Genomic DNA, 20,098 nt, shown 5'->3' with positions numbered 1-20,098 from the left:
CACTGGCATGTTGCAAATCTTAGTTCAGGGTCAAGCCTAATAGTTTAACAAGGCAAATTGAGTTGTGAGAAGACAGCATTGCTTTGTTTCGCCCAAGTTTAAACACCCAATTCATCTTTAATGTGGAAAGAGTCTAATCCATTTTCCCCCTAATCAAACTATTCAGGGATATTCTTACACCCCAACACAGCAGGTAGGACTTGAACCCAGGGTTCTGGGGTCTAGGGGCAAGGACACCTACGGGGAGAGTCTAAACCATTTTGCACAAATGACTAACTTATAACACAAATACACCCTGGTAGAACCCGATCAATCGAACTGGCTCCAAATTTATACCAACTATATTTACTTTACTCAAAAAAGTAATTTGCATGTAAACATCACGGGAATTCTCAAAAATTGTTTTAATTATCATAATAGAAAGATTTGCATAAATTAGAATAAATTACTTATTTAGTGCGTCCATTCATGAGTGACATTGGAGAAAATTGTTTAATGATTAAGTTTGAAAAACAACTGAGCATTCTAACTGGCTTCTGTGTCTCCGCTTTTAATAGGTTTTTTTTGAGAATTTAGAGCGATGTATGCACGAGGAGATAACTGATCATTGGAAATCTGAAATACTTCAGTATTTATAGGACACATTACTACTGCATGATATCGCTGTTGTCAGTTGAAAAAAAAATTATAGTCATCTTGACTCATAATTATCTTCATTGTGCTGCAAGGCTCTCGGTCACAAATAGCTCGATTCACTTGATACTACTGGACTTGTCACTCAAATGAACTATCAGATATTCCTCCAGACCTCTATCAACCTGTTTGCTCCAGCTGAGCGTGTGTTGTAGCCTGATCATTCTTCAGGGTAGTCAGTTTCTGACAGTTTCATCCTTATACCTGAACGTGGAACCGTTGTCTTTCTGAACTGCTTTTAAAAAAAACTGGATTGCGCCAGTTGCAAAGGAAGCGATTTCTCTCCCGAATATTTGAGTTGGAAGCGAGCTTCGCGCTCAGCCGCGTACGTGTGGTGTGTGTGTGTGTGTGTGAGAGAGAGAAACAGGGAAGCAGTCTGCGTCAGGACCCGGGGGAGTCCTCACAGAGCAACTACTTCAACATCTTCAAGCTGCCAGGCAGAGCCAGAAGCAGTCAGCATTTAAGTATATCACGGCGCTCCGGGTATCTCCAACGGATCATCTCTTGCTAATCAGCCGGCCGGCGGGATAATGCCACAGCGGCCCAAGTAATACGAGAAAAATTGCCAGATATGAGACCGCTCTGGATTCCCCTCTGTCTTCTGGTGTATCTGTGGTCAAGCGCAGAGGGACAAGTCTTCGCAGGTAAGTTCAGCATTCAGAGACCGACATGTACCGCGCAACGTATGGGGCTGATCTGCATGGGGTTAGTTGTAAAACTTGGTGGTGGCTATCACAATGATCATCGTTAATGAGGAGCCCTCTCTTAAAGTCAATGAATGATAGCTCAGAATGAGCTCGACCGTGAATGTTTAAGATGGCAATGCTTAGCAAATTGAATTTCCAACTCCAGATTATGCAGTGATCACTTGGTTCAAACTCACCAAATGCCACGTAAAAGAAAAAAAAATCAATATCTCGAATTGACCTTTTGTTTTGGGGCTTTATACCGGTTTCTCAAACATCGCTGTAAAATCGACTTCCAGCAAGTGCCTCCTAAGTGAGGTTGCGTAACTTCTTTTGGTGAAGTTTACCATATGTTGTGCAGAAGGAGAGATATATTATTTTCAGCTCCTTGGCACTCGTTGTTCAAAGCTAGTAGATTCTACTGGTCCCCGCTTACTTTGGGGTTACCCATTCACAGCCGGTTTGAAACTCAAGCATCTGTTTTGAAAAGGTAATGTTCCAATGAGCCCATTTGGTCAGCATGGGGTTGGAAAGAAGGCGGAGTGGATTTGACCAGCTCGTAATCTCCAGCAGGAGATCTCTCCCATTTCCCGGGAGTCAGCAAACTATCCATCGGAACTGGAGTCTTACTGTAACCTTGAGCCTTCGAAATTGCATATGAACCATGAACGCTGCAGGCACATAATAATCAGGATGTTACAAGTGTTAAAAAAGTAATTTTCGAGATAATTGGCAGCACATTCTATTGTTTGGAACGGGTCTCGAACGCCCCCACACCTCTTATGATTGAATCTGATCGATCCTTAAAAGATCAGCTAAAGTTTTGTCAACTGCCTGCAGACGGCTGACTCCCAGCCAAATGAAACCACATCAGGAGCAACACTGCATTTTTAGCACTGTAACACTGTGTTCTAATGAGGGCTCCAGCTTCAAAATATATTGGAGGCAGCTCTAAGTTCAGTTAAACAACACTTCAAAAATCGACTATCCCACACAAAGCCTCAACTTGTATGTGTTGGGTGGTTTTCTGGGGTTGGAGAGCCCTGGGTTTTTAAAAGTAAAATCCATAAATAAAGATTATGTGCTGGTGGTGCATGCGAATGTTTATGGCAAAGTGGAAACCAGAACAAACATTCTTGTCTCAGGTGCATCAATCCTGAATGAAAATAGTTGTGCATTCTTTGTTTTTGTTGTGGTTCTGTTCACCGAGCTGGGAATTTGTGTTGCAGACGTTTCGTCCCCTGTCTAGGTGACATCCTCAGTGCTTGGGATACTCCTGTGAAGTGCTTCTGTGATGTTTCCTCCGGCATTTATATTCTTTTTTTTACAGTGGGAATAAAGGAAGGTAGTCCAATCTAAACTGAAAAACAGCAAAGGACCAGGCTATAAATTTCCTAACCAATCTTTTCACAATATAAGACATTCCATGCTGATAATTAAAGATCTAAGTTTAATTTGCAAAATAAATGTCCTTAGGCATTTTTCACATTGGCATACCTTACCCTGATATCGTTACTAGTGTTACAGGCCACATGCAAAGGCAATCAGATGAGTCAGTGCAAATCCTTCACTGGGTGGTGGAGAGAGAAAGAGCTTGTAAGAGTTGATTGGGTAGGAGCAAAATCAAACAGTGTGGCACTGAGCTCAATGGTTTAGGATAATCACAGGAAAATCTGGGTATAATTTCTGGACTATGCTGAGTTAGCGAATTAGCTGGTTCCACCTGAGATGAAACATTGGTGTCTTGTTTGTGAAATCAGACCCTCTATGACTGGACAGATGTGGGGAAATAATTGACCAAAATTCTTGTGCATGTTATTACCCAGAGGAGATGCTATGTTCATAAGGTAATTGGCAAAGGGTGTACCAAACTTATTCATGTTTTCAATTGACAAATATGTAGATAAACAAACAAAACTATGTTAATTTGCCAATCATATGGTATTAGTTATGTAAGGCAATTTTTTTTTTGAGGAGTATGACATTGCTTCTGCCAAAAAAAATCACCACTTATGTTGAAATGTTACAGAAATCTAGAAATTCATTTTCCTGCAAAAAATACATTTATGAAGTGTTGCTCCACATAATCCTCTTCGTTATGAACACTCAATAATTATTTCTGTTGTGTAAATTTCTGTGATGAATTATTAATAAGCATATGTTATAGTCAGCATCTTCATCTTTTACATAGCTTTATTTTCCATAGAAGATCTGACATCCCTGCATACTCATAAGTGATAAGTATTCTTCTATAGCTCATGTAACGTGAAAAGTTGAAAAGTTTAGCTTGCTAATTATCTTCATTATAAGTTAATCAATAGAAATTCTGTTGTAATGACGAAGTAAGATTCTTTATTCAAAACTAACTTCATAGTTCATCATTTTCACAACAAATTTAGTTTAACTTTTTCCTCTTAGAAAGTGGAAAATTATTGTTACCACGAGATGGCGCTCTAAACAATGCCATTTGGAAGGGATCTCACTATTCCAAAGCAAGTGGAAAAAGCTCCAGCTTAATTCTAATGTGAAAGAAATATTAAATAGAAAAAAGTGTAGTTCATTTTAAACAATATACAGGCAGTCTGAAACAGATACAATTGCACTGTTGTTGAATCAAAAGTATCCTTTCCCATTTTGAATCCATAATATTCTAATTGTCGAGCATATTAGATATAAAATACATCCTATTGTTATTGAAACATTAGTTCCAAAAGCCTACATTGATGTTCAAGACTAATATTTATCTAATAATTTTTTTTGCACTATGTTTACAACATATGATAAGAAGTCATATTTTATTCAATTTTGTGCATTTTCTAATAGAAATTAATTGTATTTTACAGTATGTGCATTTTCTAAGCTACTTAAAATACTTTTGAAAGTGGAACTGTAAAATATTTTAATGTTGGACTGAATGATCAGATGATGGATGTGAACTATGGCCCTTACCTTCTCTTACTCATTCTCCAGCTTATCTAATGCAGACACAACACAGAATCTGTCACATTACTCAGTGTTTCTACCTCAAAAGTGAGGCCTGACAGGAGGTGGACAGTGGATAAGTGCAGCTGCTGCCCACTCACCTGTCCATGCGCAAAATGACAACCTTAGGAAGTGGTGTCTTGATGAATTCCAAGAGAAAGAGCCTCCAAACATGGAATGCAGCCATTTCAGCTACAAGCTGAAAGTGAAAACTAAACAGACTTACATATAATTTCAATCATTCAGACCTCCCTTAATTTCAACATATTGCATTCCCAGTCACAGTGAGATACTTTTTAAGAAGGTAGGTAATGGAATACTTCAAGTTTCATGGTGCATGCTTGCAAATGGAATACAAAGGGCTTCGATGATTCTATAAATCACCAGGTAATTGTTCAAGATAATGTAGGAAGAGGTCTATGCTCGAGTTCTCTTTTAAATTAAACTGAAACTTTCAAGAAAAAAATATTTTAAAAAGTGGTTAGATGTTTTCATATTTGAATCTGGCTTTAGCATTGTGCTTATGTGAAGACAAAGTTATTAATTATTTGGGTGTTATGTACTGTGCTGTGCAAATTAGATGTCCTGTTAAATAAAAGAAAATTATGAATACTGTAAATATGAAATAAATACAGAACATACTGGAATTACTTAGCAGCTCCATTAGCACTTCTTAAAGGAGGAGACAGGTACATTTTATGAATGATTGTGACACAAATCAGATGCTGACATGCTGTGTTTGTGGCACTTGATGCCTTTATATTTCAGATGTAAGCAATCTTGTCAGTTTCTAGACCACAAAAAAACTCAATATTACAATACAGCTAGAAGCTGACCATTTCAGACACTATTGAATTTTGTCAAATATCGTAATTCAGTGAGGATATGTAGATTAATGGACCTGTGATACATCATGTTTTGCCTAAATTTGAACTCCCCTGATAAATCACAGGCAACACTGGTATATTGAGGATCACAATTATAGTACAGTCTTGCCTCACTATGGTTTGCAGTTTCAGTTGTTCATTTTGTGATTAGGTAATTTTATCTGATAAAATGATTTAAAAGCAAAGTCCAGGGTTTGTTTCCAGTGCTCTGAAGGAAATAGTAAGTGTGTTTGATGCCGGCGAAGTCATTCCTGATCCAATGATATAATTGGAAAGCATTCCAATCACTTAGTGTTAATTTAGGATTACTAGGGGCTACTTAGGGTTAAGGAAGAAGAGAAAGCTGTTGTAAAAATGATTTTAAAAAGTACAAATAATTCATCAATAGTGTCACATTGAGAAGCTGATATCAATGAGGCCAAAATGAAAGAAAGAAAAGGAGGGAGATATTATAACTTTTTAATTATACAGGCTGTAAGTTATCTTCATTTCATACAAAAACTAATTTTCTACTGAAGGTTTCGATAGATGGATTTGAAGGGAAAAATATTTTGAAGAAATTAGTTGTGGATTAATTACTTGCACTCTAACCTCTGAGTCAGAACGTTGCAGGCACAAGTCCATTCCAGGACTTAAACACAGAAGTCTGGGCCAAGTCCCAAATGCAGTCTATTACTGAGAGAAGGAGTAACTGGAAAAGCACAGCAGGTCAGTGAGCATCTCAGGTGCAGGAAAATCAATGTTTCGGGCATAAGCCCTTCATCAGGAATGGGTCAAATGCCGAAAACATTGATTCTCCTGCTCCTCGGATGCTACCTGACTTGCTGTGATTTTCCAGCACCATACTTTAGACTCTGATCTCCAGCATCTGTGGTACTCACTTTCTCCTAGTACTAAGGAAACTCAATTAACATCAACCAAGCCTTACCTGCCTGCTCAGGTAGAGAGAAAAGATCCACGAGCACCATTTTAGAAAGAGCAGTAGAGTTATACTCAATGTGTTAATAATATTTATCCATCAAACAATAGAAATAAACAAAATACCTGGTTACCTATACATTGAAATTTATGGAAACAAATTTGACTGCTGTATCTTTACATTTCAGAGTTATCTCATTGTCTGGAAAGTACTTTGGGGCATCTTGAAAGCAGTATATAAATGCAAGACACTTTTATGTATACATTTCTAAAATAGATGTACTTAGAATCCCTGCAGTGTGGAATAAGGCCATTCAGCCCAACTAGTCCACACCAACCCTCCAAAGAGCATCCCACCCAGACTTACCCCGCCTTTCCCACAGCTAATCCACACACCCCTGGACAATTTAGCGAGGCCAATCCACTGAACCTGCACATCTTTGGACTGAGGGAGGAAAGCAGATCACCTTTAGGAAACCCATACAGACACAAGGAGAATGTGCTAACTCCACACCAGTCACCTGAGGCTGGAATTGAACTTGGGTCCCTAGTTCTATAAGGCAGCTGTACTAAACCACTATGCCATCCTAGATTCTGATTTAACATGAGTCTAAAGAAGATCAGGATAAAATATTAGCTTTGAAATAATTCATGTTCTCGGTTGAGCAACCTGAAACAATATGATAGAGCTCACTACAGACCTCAGAAATAAGCTACCCACAAAGTATGAACTGAACCTAATACACATATGTTTTTTCTTCCAAAGGTAATTTGAATTTGCAGACTTGCAGAATTTTGCAAGCGATAGTGTCAACCAACAACAGGGCAGTAGCAGGCATGCTGTTTAAACAAACCACAATACTTAGGAATGGCTATACAAATATAAATTGTATTTTTGTAGAGCATAACTTGAGTACTGCTGAGAACGGATACATTTTGTCACTGCTTTTTATTTTGCAATGATTAGAACAACTTGTAAGAATACCAATTCAAAGGGAAAACCAACATTTATATTGGATGAGAGGACATTGCTGATTGATTGATTGACAAAGGCACTCTCATTGGCAGGGGTGTTGCCAAAGAAAATATACCAACTAATAATAATTGACAGTTAATAACCAGAGGAGAAAGTGAGGACTGCAGATGCTGGAGATCAGAGTCAAAAAGTGTGGCGCTGGAAAAGCACAGCCGGTCAGGCAGCATCAAAGGAGCAGGAGAGTCCATGTTTCGAGCATAAGCTGTTCGTCACAAATGTTGATTCCTGCTGAAGACCTTATGCTCGAAACGTTGACTCTCCTGCTCCTCAGATGCTGCCTGACCGGCTGTGCTTTTTCAGCGCCGCAGTCAATAGCCAGACGGTGTTTAAATTTTAAACCAGAAAGCTTGACTCTGATTGGTTAGGTCATTGTCCTGAGAAAAATTGAGACATATACTTGAGTTGAAGGAAGAAACTCAAATATTGGAACACAAATTTAATCTTAATTCTTCTAAAAAATGTAATTTAATATATTAATCTAAAGGGATGAAATTAATTAAGTGTAAAATTAATTTTTTTACAACAGGAGTGTTTGTTCAGCAGATGCCATGACTTAGCATACTGTTAACAACTCATTTACTCCTGCTTAAACAAGACTTAATCTTTGTCATTAGTCCAGAATTTAAGAATGGTAGGCAAATATTTGAAGTTCACAACAATTCAATTGTTTCTATTTTGATTCTGTTTGCAAAGACTGCAACAGTGCAAACTTTAGAGAAGTCGGACATCACTAGCAGTAACGTCTCGATTTCCATTTTTTGTGGAAGGTGACCATTGCCATCAGTTTCACACAATAATAATAGCTGACAGCCTAATCAATGTAAGTACCACAAATTCTGAGAGATTATGCCTTTGGAAAAAAGTGAGGAAAGTATTTGCAGTTATAAACATCTTCCTGCAACTCTCACAACATAGCTACATACTGTAGCAATCTTTTCTATACAACCAATTCCCACACACAATAATGAACTGAATAACTAACAAAACTTTTTATTTGATTGCAAATTGTTCGTCAACAAAACTTGGGGATCACTATGCTTTTCTTTGAGTACTAACATGGAATCCTTAACATTTTGTCACTGCTTTTTGTTTGCAATGATCAGAACAATTTAGAAGAATACCAATTCAAAGAGAAAAACAAACATTTATGCTACATGAGAGGACAGTGCTGATTGGTTGGCAAAGGCACTCTCGTTGGCAGAAGTGTTGCCAAAGAGAATATACCAACTAATGATGATTGACAGTTAAGAGCCAGGGGAGAAAGTGAGGACTACAGATGCTGGAGATCAGAGTCAAAAAGTGTGACCCTGGAAAAGCACAGCCAGTCAGGCAGCATCCAAGGAGCAGGAGCGTTGACATTTCAAGCATAAGCTGTTTATCAGGAATGTTGAAAAATGTGCTATGGTTTAATGTTTAAACAAAAAGATGGTTTCTCCAATACTTCAACATTTTCTCAGCACTATTAGCAAGTTATGTTGTGGTCATGACTCTGACTACTTTATTAGGAATTTTAGAATGTCAAGAGTTTATTTATTTATGGAGGCTAATGTATGAAAATTATTCTTTAAATGTAGAGATTTAAGCAGAAAGAAAACACATATCCTTCCTATTAAATTTTTAAAAATCAAATTAGTTACGATTCGGTCATGCAAAGGTTGGCCTTTTTTCAGGCATTAAGGTTTCATGCATGTTTGTGATACGATTTTTAAAAATTGCACTTGTCAATCATTTGAAAATCAATGATCTGACATTTACATTTTAACTGCTCTCATGCCTCAAAACTGTTAGCCTAATTTCTGTGCTAATTTCTGACATCAGAACTTGAATCTATAACTTAAAACAATTACAAAATGAAGTCTAAACAAGGTAAAACTGCAATACATGCACAACAAAGCAGGGAAACACCAAAACATACCTGACCAATTTCCACTTTTCACTGAATCGAATAATCTCTTTGTTTTGTTATTATGTTAATTTTTCATCAACTTATATGTTGATGAGGTTTGTAATTCTAATCTGTCTTAAATATTTCTGAAAACTCACAATATACAATTGTTTCCATATTTGTCATTCTACAAAGGAATATCAATTATTGATATGAACACAATTCATTGACCTCAAACTTCAGTGAACTGAAGCTGAAACATAGTACATTCACTCAAGATATACATCTGATCAAATTTATTTTGAGTGACAGTTCAGTTGTCCTTGAAGGAACAATGAATATGATTGTGCTTAAAATTTTAGTTCTCTGAAAGTATGTTTTGGTAAATTAAGGAAAGATTCAAAATTTGGTTATCCATTTCAAAGTTCAAAGTTTATTGTGAAGTTTGTCCCAGTATACCAAAATGGGCAACTCATGTTCTCCTGTAAGCAACTAGAATGTAAAGTATGTTTCAGTGATGAATTAAACATAAAATTAATTCATTATAAATAACAAAGGCAAATAAGTTGGTTACTCTCTATCTTCTAAGGTACTTCAGCAGAATGAAAATCTAATCACTAAGATAACTCTGTGGAATTAATTATAAGACTGGAAATGATATCCCTGGGGCGGTGGAAAGATTGGAATAGGATGCTCAGGCTTCATCTGTGTAACATGGTAAAGTGGCTTGAGATGAGAGCAGTCATATTGTAAATGTCAGAGTAATGATTTTGGAGTGATTGCAATTTTTGAAAATCAGACATTGGAGAAGTGCATCAAGTCTTAATGTTTGAATAAAAGCTGCCCTTTTGAGTGACTAAATGTAATAAATTTGAGTTTTAATTTTCTTTCAGGGGAAGGATGTTTGTTTTCTTTCGGTTTAAATCTCTATGTCTAAGAGAACTGTTCTTATGTACACAAGATTCCTCAGAGAAATGGGCTGTCAGGTTCTACAATTACTGTTTAAGCAGTTTGAGGCATGACTTCAGCAATTTAATAATGTTGCTCTCACTGTGCAAATGACAAATATATTCTTTAAAGAAAGACTGATGGAGGTATAGATCTTATCTGATCAAGTCTTTTTTTGAGTGCAAATTGCAGTCTGTGAGTAAGATACAATGAGGGTAATTTGCCAAGTCAGTAACACTGGTCAGGAGCCTCATCACAAGCTCTGTGAGCTGAGGAATCACAAGGGTGTTGTTCATAATTTTTGTGCATGGATGGAAAATTACAGGCATTAAGCTACAGTTTCTTTAGCAAAGCTCACCATGCGCACAGCTATGTGTAAAATTGACTCTAACATCCACTTACAATTTGCATCTGTCTTTGTTAAAAAAACTTACAAAATCATATTGGTTTATTTATTAGGAGTACACAATTTTTGATGTATGCTTAAAAGAGATATAATCCTTCAGGCTCATCAAATAGCTTAGTGAATGGGAAACAGCATATGATATTTGGGGTTGCTTTTGGAAATGGTCAGTGGTGTTAAGAGGAATGTTCCTTTAAGATGCATTAGTTAAATTCTAATCATAATTTTGCTAATGAGTGTGAAAAAGCTATTTAAAGCTTAAATCTGGTATCCCCTGAGAAAAGGGTGAAACTGCTGTGATTGCCCCCAACCAGATTGCCTTTCATTAACTTGAACCTCTGCCACCTGTTTACTAACATAGCAGTAATTGATAAGACATTTTTCTTTAATAAAATAGATTTACTTGAAATAAAATAGAAATACATAGTTTATTACAGCTGTGCAACATGGGATGATATTATTCATTCTCGTCATGAATGAGTCGAGTGCTTGGTTACTAGAGTGTTGTTGGAAATCAATACGCAAGATGTAGTAAACATTGCACGACTCTGTGTTAAATTTACAGCATGCTCCCTGGTATCTTTCAGCCAAAACATATGCAAACACTGTTTTATTTGTTGTATGCTATAGATGATTGGAGTCAGATAACTCTGTTGTAATGAATGGTATTGAATTTACTGAAACAGTTATAACATAGCAACAATATTGATTTTGCAGAAATCCAATATTGCAATGGAGAAATGCAGTTGCTGCAGCGTTGAAGAACAAATTTATTTTACCCATCTTTCAGAACCAATCAAATAAATGAGAAATGACATGGCCAAAATGGATGTCATATTTGTTTAAAAACATAAAAAATAGAATTCACCTAGTATACCTCTCAAGATTTGTATCTAGTTTCAACAACATGGTAGGATGCTTTTTCAGATTTACACCTATCGTGCTCCCAAAAGCCATTATACTACTTTTCAATGAAATAGAAATGCTTGAAATAAATCTCCAGAATTGTATTTTTGTTTGTCAATAACGTACCTTCCTGGAAATGACTTATAGACACATTCGGGTTTAATGCAATAATGATTAAAATTCAAATAGTTTACTCCAAAATACTGATTTAAGAACATACAAACAAATTAATTTTTAACATATTATGATGTTATATGGCTTCTAAGACCATGATGGCTTTAGGCAAAATTCAGAAGATTGTAGATTTTAGTTTCATCTGGCGCTTTGTTTTTGAATTAGTACTGCACTCTCAGAGAAGTACCATCTTCTTAAGTTTAGAATCTTTCACAACAGATGTCAGTCTTCTCATCACCTCAGCCTGGAGTATGATGAAATCCCACAGGTACCAGCAAAGAGAACTGGGAATCAACAATGCAGTACACCTTCTAATTCTAAAGCAAATAAGTTCAATTTGTATAAAATTATGAATGTTTCTGTAAAAGACAGTCTTTGGCAAGGCTTTTCATCTTGTCTCCAGTTTTCAAGATGCATCAAAGTAAAATGAATTAATTGGTAAGTAGACCTGATTGATTGAGGCTTTGCCACAGAGAATGCACCACCTAATGATGATTGACAAGAAACTGCCAAGCTTTGTTTAAATTTTAATCAAGGCTGGTTAATTCTGATTGGTAAAGACATTGCCCTGAGAGATTAACCAGAGAATGGCTGTCACCTGTTTTTTGCTTTGTTACAGACACAGAGTATGTACATGTTATTTCTGACTTCAAAATGAGTATTGAAATCTGTAAATCAGCTATCCTTTTTAATGGTTGAAATAGTATTTGCCTGTCAGCACTGAATATTATACACACTAAATGGAATGAAATAGCTTTTGCTTTCTACTATTATGTATTGTTCCTTCTGTGAAGAACACCAGCCCTACAAGTATCAATATGACAAACAACATTCTGCAAATTAAATAAATAATTGCACCTGCCATCACAGGTCAGTCGAGATTTAATTAGATATAACAAAATAAAGTTTGTGCGAAGATTTGTAGCTCGGGTGCTCATTGCTGTGGTTCTGTTCGCCGAGCTGGAAGTTTTTGTTGCAAACGTTTCGTTCCCTGGCTAGGCGACATCATCAGTGCTTGGGAGCCTCCTGCGAAGCGCTTCTTTGATGTTTCCTCCAGTGTTTATAGTGGTCTGTCCCTACCGCTTCCGGTTGTCAGTTTCAGCTGTCCGCTGTAGTGGTTGGTATATTGGGTCCAGGTCGATGTGTTTGTTGATGGAGTTTGTGGATGAATGCCATGCCTCTAGGGTAGTGGTTGGTATATTGGGTCCTCTAGAGGCATGGCATTCATCCACAAACTCCATCAACAAACACATCGACCTGGACCCAATATACCAACCACTACAGCGGACAGCTGAAACTGACAACCGGAAGCGGCAGGGACAGACCACTATAAACACTGGAGGAAACATCAAAGAAGCGCTTCGCAGGAGGCTCCCAAGCACTGATGATGTCGCCTAGCCAGGGGACGAAACGTTTGCAACAAAAACTTCCAGCTCGGCGAACAGAACCACAATAACAAAATAAAGACTAGTTGATGTCTCTAAGCCAAATGCAAAATAATTGAGTGCTGTATTGTTGGAGATACTATCCTTGAGCACTATTGCGGAAAGGTCAAATGAAGGCTGCTTGGAGGTTCAGGTGGATTGAAAAATGTCCAGGAAACCACTTGAAGATGAGCAGAGGCATCTCTATTATTCAATAAAATTTCTCCCTTGGCCAAAATCTGTGAAAACAGACTAACTGGTCAATCAATCAATATTTATTATCTGTGGAGCCTTAGTTAAAATAACTTCACTGTTATGGTTGCCTATGTGATTGCTTTACAGTTGTAATTCATTGAGTATATGAGCTGCTCTAGGATGTTTTTAAGACCCAATGTTTCTGACCAAAGTAATCAGAAGAATTTTGATGTTAGAATGTGAACAGTGTCCATAATCCTCATGCCTCAATAATACTTAAATTGGGATTAGATGAGTTTACAAAGTGCCCAGGGATCCAACTCTAAGTGTATTGTAAGTCAGGTTGGACATTGACTTGAGATTTACACTGCTTCTTTGGTGTTGGTGCAAAGCAAAAAATTACTTTGCTCTCTGCTAAACTTGCAGTATAAATGTATCCTCAGTGACTAAGCTGTTCCATTCAATAGTAACAGCTTATTTGAAGGAGTACCGAATATTTAAGGATTTTATGTCACCAACTAAGTAGAAGTTACTTTGGTTTGGTAAAGAAAATGCTTTACTAGTTTGTTTTAGTGTAATATCTATATCTTGAATCACTTTCAGAAATAATATGTAGAACTTTCTGCTTCCTGAGGAAGTCAGCATGAAGGCCAGAGGTGGGGTGGAGGTGTACCAAAAGCCCACCATCATTAATTCTTCACCTAATAGGTACAGGGTGAGAAAATGCATGGTCAACCTTTGCCCCACCAAAAAACTGAGATTACGCTTCACTTAACAGCCTCAATCTGCCACTGCAGGGATTGATGAAATGGAGCTATCACTACATGGTATGCACAAAGTATAGACCACTTGTCACATCTCCACGGAGCTGGATGTCGGGCATTGTGGTGCTTGCTGGGTGCTACATGTCGGCCTTGCATCTAATCCTGTTGACTGGCTGACAATTCTCACTGTGTAGGAACTCTGCTCTTCGGTCATGATTTTTCTTTTTTGTTCTTTTCTGGGACATGGGGATTGCTGGCTGGTCAGCATGTTTTACTCATTGCTAGAATGTGGTGGTGAGCTGCCTTCTTGAACCACTGTAATCCATGTGTTGTAGGACCCAAAATGCCCTTAGGATGGAATTCCAGGATTTTGATTCAGTGACAGTGAAGAAACAATGATATACTTCAAGTCTGGATGGTAAGTGGCTTGGAAAGGGACTTACAGGTGGTGGTGTTCTTCTATATGGAAGTGGTCATGATTTTGGAAGGTGCTGTCTAAGGATCTTTGATGAATTTTTGCAGAGCATCTTGCAGATAATATGCACTGCTGCTATTGAGCATTGGTAGTCGATGCTTCTAGATGTGACAAGCAGGCTGCTTTGTCCTGGATGATATCCAGCTTCTGAGTGTTGTTGGAACTGAACCTATCCAACCAGTGAGAGGTATTCAGTCACACTCCTGACTTGTGCCTTGTAGATGGTAAACAGGCTTTGGGGAGTGAGGAGGGGAGTTACTCACTGCAATATTCCTAGCATCCGAGCTGTTCTTATAGCGATTGTGTTTATGTGGAGAATCAAGCTGAGTTTCTGGTCAATTATAACCTCAGGGATGTTGACAGTGGGGGAATCAGTAATGGAAATACCATTGAATGTCAAGGGTGGTGGTTAGATTGTCTCTTATTGGAGATGGTTTTTGCCTGACATTAACGTGGTGTGAATGTTACTTTCCACTTGTCAGCCCATGCCTGATTATTGTCCAGATCATGTTGCATTTGAACATGGATTGCTTCAGTATCTAATGTGTATAACATTGCATGATCATCAGTGAACATCCCCATTTCTGACTGTATGATGGAGGGATGGTCCTTGATGAAACAGTTAAAAATGCTTGACACTAACCTGAGGAACTCCTGCAGAGATCTTCGGGAGCTGAGATAATTTGACTTTCAAAATCACAATCAGGTAGGTGCCAGGCATGACTCCAACCAGCAGAGAGCTTGTCCCCTGATATCCATTCTTTCCAGTTTTGCAAGGGTTCCTTGATGCCACATGTGGTCACATGTAGCTTTGATGTCTCACCTCACCTCTAGAATTCAGCTTTTTTGTCCATGTTTGAACGAAGGCTGTAATGAGCTGAGTGGCCCTGGTGGAACCCAACTGAATAAGTTACTGCTGAGCAGGTGCTGTTTGGTAGCACTGTTGATGACACCTTCAATCATGTTACTGATGGTTGAGAGTAGACTGATGGGGTGGTAATTGGCTGGGTTGGGTTTGTCCTGCTTTTACTGTACAGGACATACTAGGGCAATTTTCCACATTGTTGAGTAGATGCCACTGTTGTAACTGTACTGGAATAGCTTAGCTAGGGGAGCAGCAAGTTCTGGAGTACAAATCTTCTGCAATGTTCTCAGGACCCATAGCCTTTGCACTATCCAGTACTTCCAACCATTTTTTGATATCATGTGTAGTGTATTGAAGACTGGTATCTCTGATGCTGGGGATCATCAAGGAGTCTGAGATGGATCATGCATTTGGCACTTCTGGCTGAAGATTGTTATGAATATTTGAACTTTATCTTTTGCACTTTATATGTTGGCTTCCTTTATCATTGAAGATGGGGATATTTGTAGAGACCCATCCTCCAGTGAGTTGTTTAGTTGTCCACCACCATTCCATGATTCAATGTTGCAGGGCTGCAGAGCTTCGACCTGATCCTTTGGCTGTGGGATCATTTCCAGGAAGGCCTTGCTGATCTGAGGGGAGGCCTTGTTAGTGGTCTCTCCATGGCCTGATTGCCATGTAGTATGGTGGGTCTTCATTGGAAATGGCAGCGTGTATCTCTAGCCAGTTCTGCAGCCAACTTCAATCATCAACAAGATTTGCCTCATGAAACTAAGATATCAATAGTAGTTGTATTCTTTAATTCTAACAATGTAGGATGCACATGCTACACTTCAAAGGCAGCTTTGCTAGCCGCATATATAACACTTGCATGACGAAGGGGTTGCGCTTTGAAAGCTTGTGATTTTAAATAAACCTGTTGCACTATAACCTGGTATTTGTGTGATTTCTGACTTTGCCCACCCAGTCCAACAGTGGAACCCCCACATCATTGGAGAGCATTTGACTAATGATAGAAGTTGTCTGCTTAATATTCAAAAATTGTGTGATTTACTATGAATACAGCTTGATATTCCTGTGGGAAATATTAGCATGGGAATCAGGATTGTATCTAGTTAATCTGATCATCAATAATATCGATATGTTAGATTTAAGCACAATTATGTATTCCTCTGCTTTACCCTGACATATGTTTCAGTTGCATATATTTCAGTAGTTATGGCAACATCACGAAAGTCAGATTTGCAAGGATAAATACTTAGTTGAAACTATATTCCAATTTAACAATCAATAACTGTAACTGGTTATGTTTTAATAGGATTTTTGGTTTGTTTTAAAGTATGTCTTTGTGGAAAAGGGTTCCTTGGAGAACATACCTTCAAAATTGATTGGAATAAATATCTATTGTATGGAATGTTCAGTACAATTGCCATCGAAAACATTTAATATAGGATCCTTTAGATAAAAAAATCCTTAATTTGAGAAAAAATTGCATTTGTCATGTTTGATTAAATAGCAAATTACACTGCATTTCATTTCACATTTTTAAACTTGCAGCTAGTGCTTTAAATGTGAATTAAGATCTATTTCATGGATATGCCCCTAATGCTGATATTTTCTGTTTTCAATTTTTATCTAACACATTGAACACTAAAATTGCATTACAATGCTTGTTGTACTAATGCCACAAGAAGAAAAGAATAACCCATATGTGTAGGTTATGTCAAGGCCATTTGTTTGGCTTCATCAGAACTGATAATTGTTTATTGATTTTTATATTGATCAAAAAACTTGATCAGGTAATCACTACTAATTTATCAGGACAACTCTAATTCACAGGGCAGCAATAATTTAAATTGGACAAGAAAGAAGTTCTATTAAGTGAGTACTGACTGGAATGATTGTAAAGTTATAAGGCCATTGGGATACAATTCCAAAATGTCTAAGAAAATAGATTTTCACCCATTTGTAAAATGGTATCAAAATAACAAAAATCAGATATACATTGTATCATTTATGCAATTCATTTTATATTTAACTAATAATGCTTTGATGAAAGCCTTGTAAAGTTCCATGTGATAAAGCCACTGAAGATTAGATTAGATTCCCTACAGTGTGGAAACAGGCCCTCCGGCCCAACAAGTCCACAGCGACCCTCCGAAGAGTAACGCACCCAGTCCCATTTCCCTCTGACTAATGCACCTAATACTATGCGCAATTTAGCATGGCCAGTTCACCCGACCTGCACATCTTTGGACTATGGGAGGAAACTGGAGCACCCAGAGGAAACCCACGCAGACACGGGAAGAATGTGCAAACTCTACACAGACAGTCCCCCGAGGCTGGAATCGAACTTGGGACCCTGGTGCTGTGAGGCAGCAGTGCTAACCACTGAGCCACTGTGCCGACTTATCAGGATTTTCTCACTCATGAATTATATTTTACATTTCACAGTCCCATTTTGAAACATGCTGAGATGGGCTTTGAAATAACGGTTGAGATTGCAATGAAGTCAGCTTGGTGGACACAGAATATGAGTACTCTGATTGGGGCTATTAACTTGACCCAATCAAGGAGTCCTATATAAGAAGAGTGTCAGGGGTTCTGCTCACTTTAGTAGCCGGCTTTGAGCCAGCTGAGTAGGTCTCCTGTACTATGTGTGTTAGATAACAGTCGCATTTGAGTTGGGGGTAAGCATTTTGAGCATCATGCCATTATTTGCGAAGCTTGACTCCTTCGATCCTCCTGTCAAATGTGTTTTGTTTTCCAGCAAATAATACTAATTGCAGATGAAAAGCAGTGAGTTATCCTGACAAATTGTGGACCCGTAGCTTTTTTGCTGATCAAGAGCCTAACTTGCCCTGTGACACCAGATACTAAAACCTGTCAAGTGTTAATTAATTTAGCTAAGGAATATTACAACCCCAATCCTCCTCTAACTCTGCTATGCTGTTGGTTTTACTCAGCAATTTGAGAACCAATGGAGTTGTTTTGGGGTTTTTGACTAGGTTAAGATGACTAGCAGATGCATGTGAGTTTTTGGCTAAACGTTAATGTGATGTTGAGAGACCATTTAGAATGTGAGATTAATGATGTAACCTTACAAAAGTGCCTACTAGCTGAAGCCCAACTGGACTTCAAACAGGCACTGCATCTGTCTTTATCATTGGAAAATGCAGCAAGTGGAACATATGAGTTGCTCAGTATTCTGATGAAAGTGGACATCCTTGCCAGTCTGACTGAGCTTAGGGAATATCACTTGAGTGAAGGCAATAGTATAGCCTCACTCAGGACATATCCTGGACAGAGGGACTCTAAGTCAGCCCATAGCAAAATGTCAAAACAAAGCCAAATCTCGGCCAAACAGTTTGAATTTTCTTCAGGATCCGGGCCAACAAGCCATTGTAGTTGCTGCCTAATTTGAGACAGCAATTACTCAAGAGCTTTTTCACCTGTTCTGGAACCCTCGGGTTCTCCTTCTCCATCAAGCATTGAAGATACGTCAGAATTTGAGATGCAGATTTGCCGCCTGAAGAAAAGAATGGATTTCTTCCGAGGTGCTCCCACAAAAGGTGAGCTACTGTGTATAATGTGCCACCCATACCAGAGGCAGAGTTGGAGTAATGTGGCCCCGAGCTAAAATTCACCAAGATGAGAACAGAAGTGTCTGACATTCTCTTCAGTTTGACATCTGGCTCTTAGGGATCTGGATCAATGTCAAGGATTCTCCACGTGTAAATAAAGCGTGACTTGGTGATGGGATACTGACCTCTGTGGATTTATTTCAATAAATACCTGCAGGTTAGCGATCATCAACAATGATTGAAATAAATAGATCTTGGCAGAATGTATCTTGTCTTCATGACAACAGTCTGCGAGAATTTGCTTGTTAACCACAGACATAATATGATGTTCCATAACGTGTCAACCAGGGTGCACAATTTAATTGATTAGCAAGGTTAGTGTACCTCAAGGGTATATTTGCAACAAATACATGGTATATATTTTGCTAAAAACTGTTCCTAATTCATATCGTCAGACTTTTCTTTTTGAATTTATATATATGAAGCAATCAATTCATCAATTTATATTGTGGACTTTTTTTCCCATTGTTAGCTGATTTTTTTTTAACCTTCTTGATTTCCACATAAATGCAACTCCATCTGCAGGATGAGATAAGTGCTGTCCTTGGCTTTCTGATAATTTGTCCAGGATTTTTGCCCATCTGCCAAACATCCACATATAAGCAGTCATTGGTTAGTTCCTTGTCAGAGGTTTGCAGATAATTACAGGTGGGAGATAGGAGCAAATAAAGGCAGAGAGCTTACTGGTTTTATAGAGTATTTAGCCTCGAGTAATCTGATTTCAGTATCCCCTGTTGCATCTCTGTTGCCATCACTTCACCTCATCACTTGGTTTCTTCCAATGTTTGAGTTGCTGTCAAATAGGACTACACCTCTTCCCAGTCAGGGTACATAAACTGAAACATGACTCCACGTCTCTGTTAATACTATTCTCATCTATGTTTTCAAGAGCTACAGATACAATTAGGGATGTGGCAGGGTAGTGATTCCAGCAGTTGAGTGGCAAACCAGAAGTTAAAATTTACAGTTTGTCATGGCAAGTTATGAAACTGATACGTGGTGGAAACACACAGAATCATTACAAAAATTCAATTGGTTCCTACTGTCCTTCTGCAAAGGCAATATGCCATCAATGGGATGGGGGCTGCCTTTACACTAAACTCTTATGTTACAATGTTGAAAAATATAGGCAAGATGTAATGCCCTCCCCTGAAATGCATATGAGACAGAGAGCGCGAGACCATGCTGTGTGACTGTGTGTGTGTAAGAGAGA

The 20,098-nt window shown here is 38.1% G+C and overlaps 1 protein-coding gene across 6 annotated transcripts in view; it reads left to right on the top strand.

The window, feature by feature from the left end:
• Positions 1-660: 660 nt before the first annotated feature.
• LOC122560178 (receptor-type tyrosine-protein phosphatase T-like) overlaps positions 661-20,098 on the top strand; it is a 1,397,629-nt gene continuing 1,378,191 nt past the window's right edge. For 2 of the 6 annotated variants that reach the window (XM_043710558.1, XM_043710556.1), the window contains exon 1: positions 666-1,337. In XM_043710558.1, the coding sequence (XP_043566493.1) occupies positions 1,265-1,337 (73 nt within the window). In that variant the 5' untranslated portion in view covers positions 666-1,264. Of the gene's footprint in view, positions 1,338-20,098 lie in introns of all 6 variants that reach the window. The other 4 variants (XM_043710561.1, XM_043710560.1, XM_043710562.1 and 1 more) reach the window with 3 other exon arrangements.

This window comes from Chiloscyllium plagiosum, chromosome 20 (assembly GCF_004010195.1).
Source record: "Chiloscyllium plagiosum isolate BGI_BamShark_2017 chromosome 20, ASM401019v2, whole genome shotgun sequence".
Taxonomy (NCBI): Eukaryota; Metazoa; Chordata; class Chondrichthyes; order Orectolobiformes; family Hemiscylliidae; genus Chiloscyllium; species Chiloscyllium plagiosum.
Note: the sequence above shows the minus strand (reverse complement) of the source record. Positions and strands in the feature narration are given on the sequence as shown.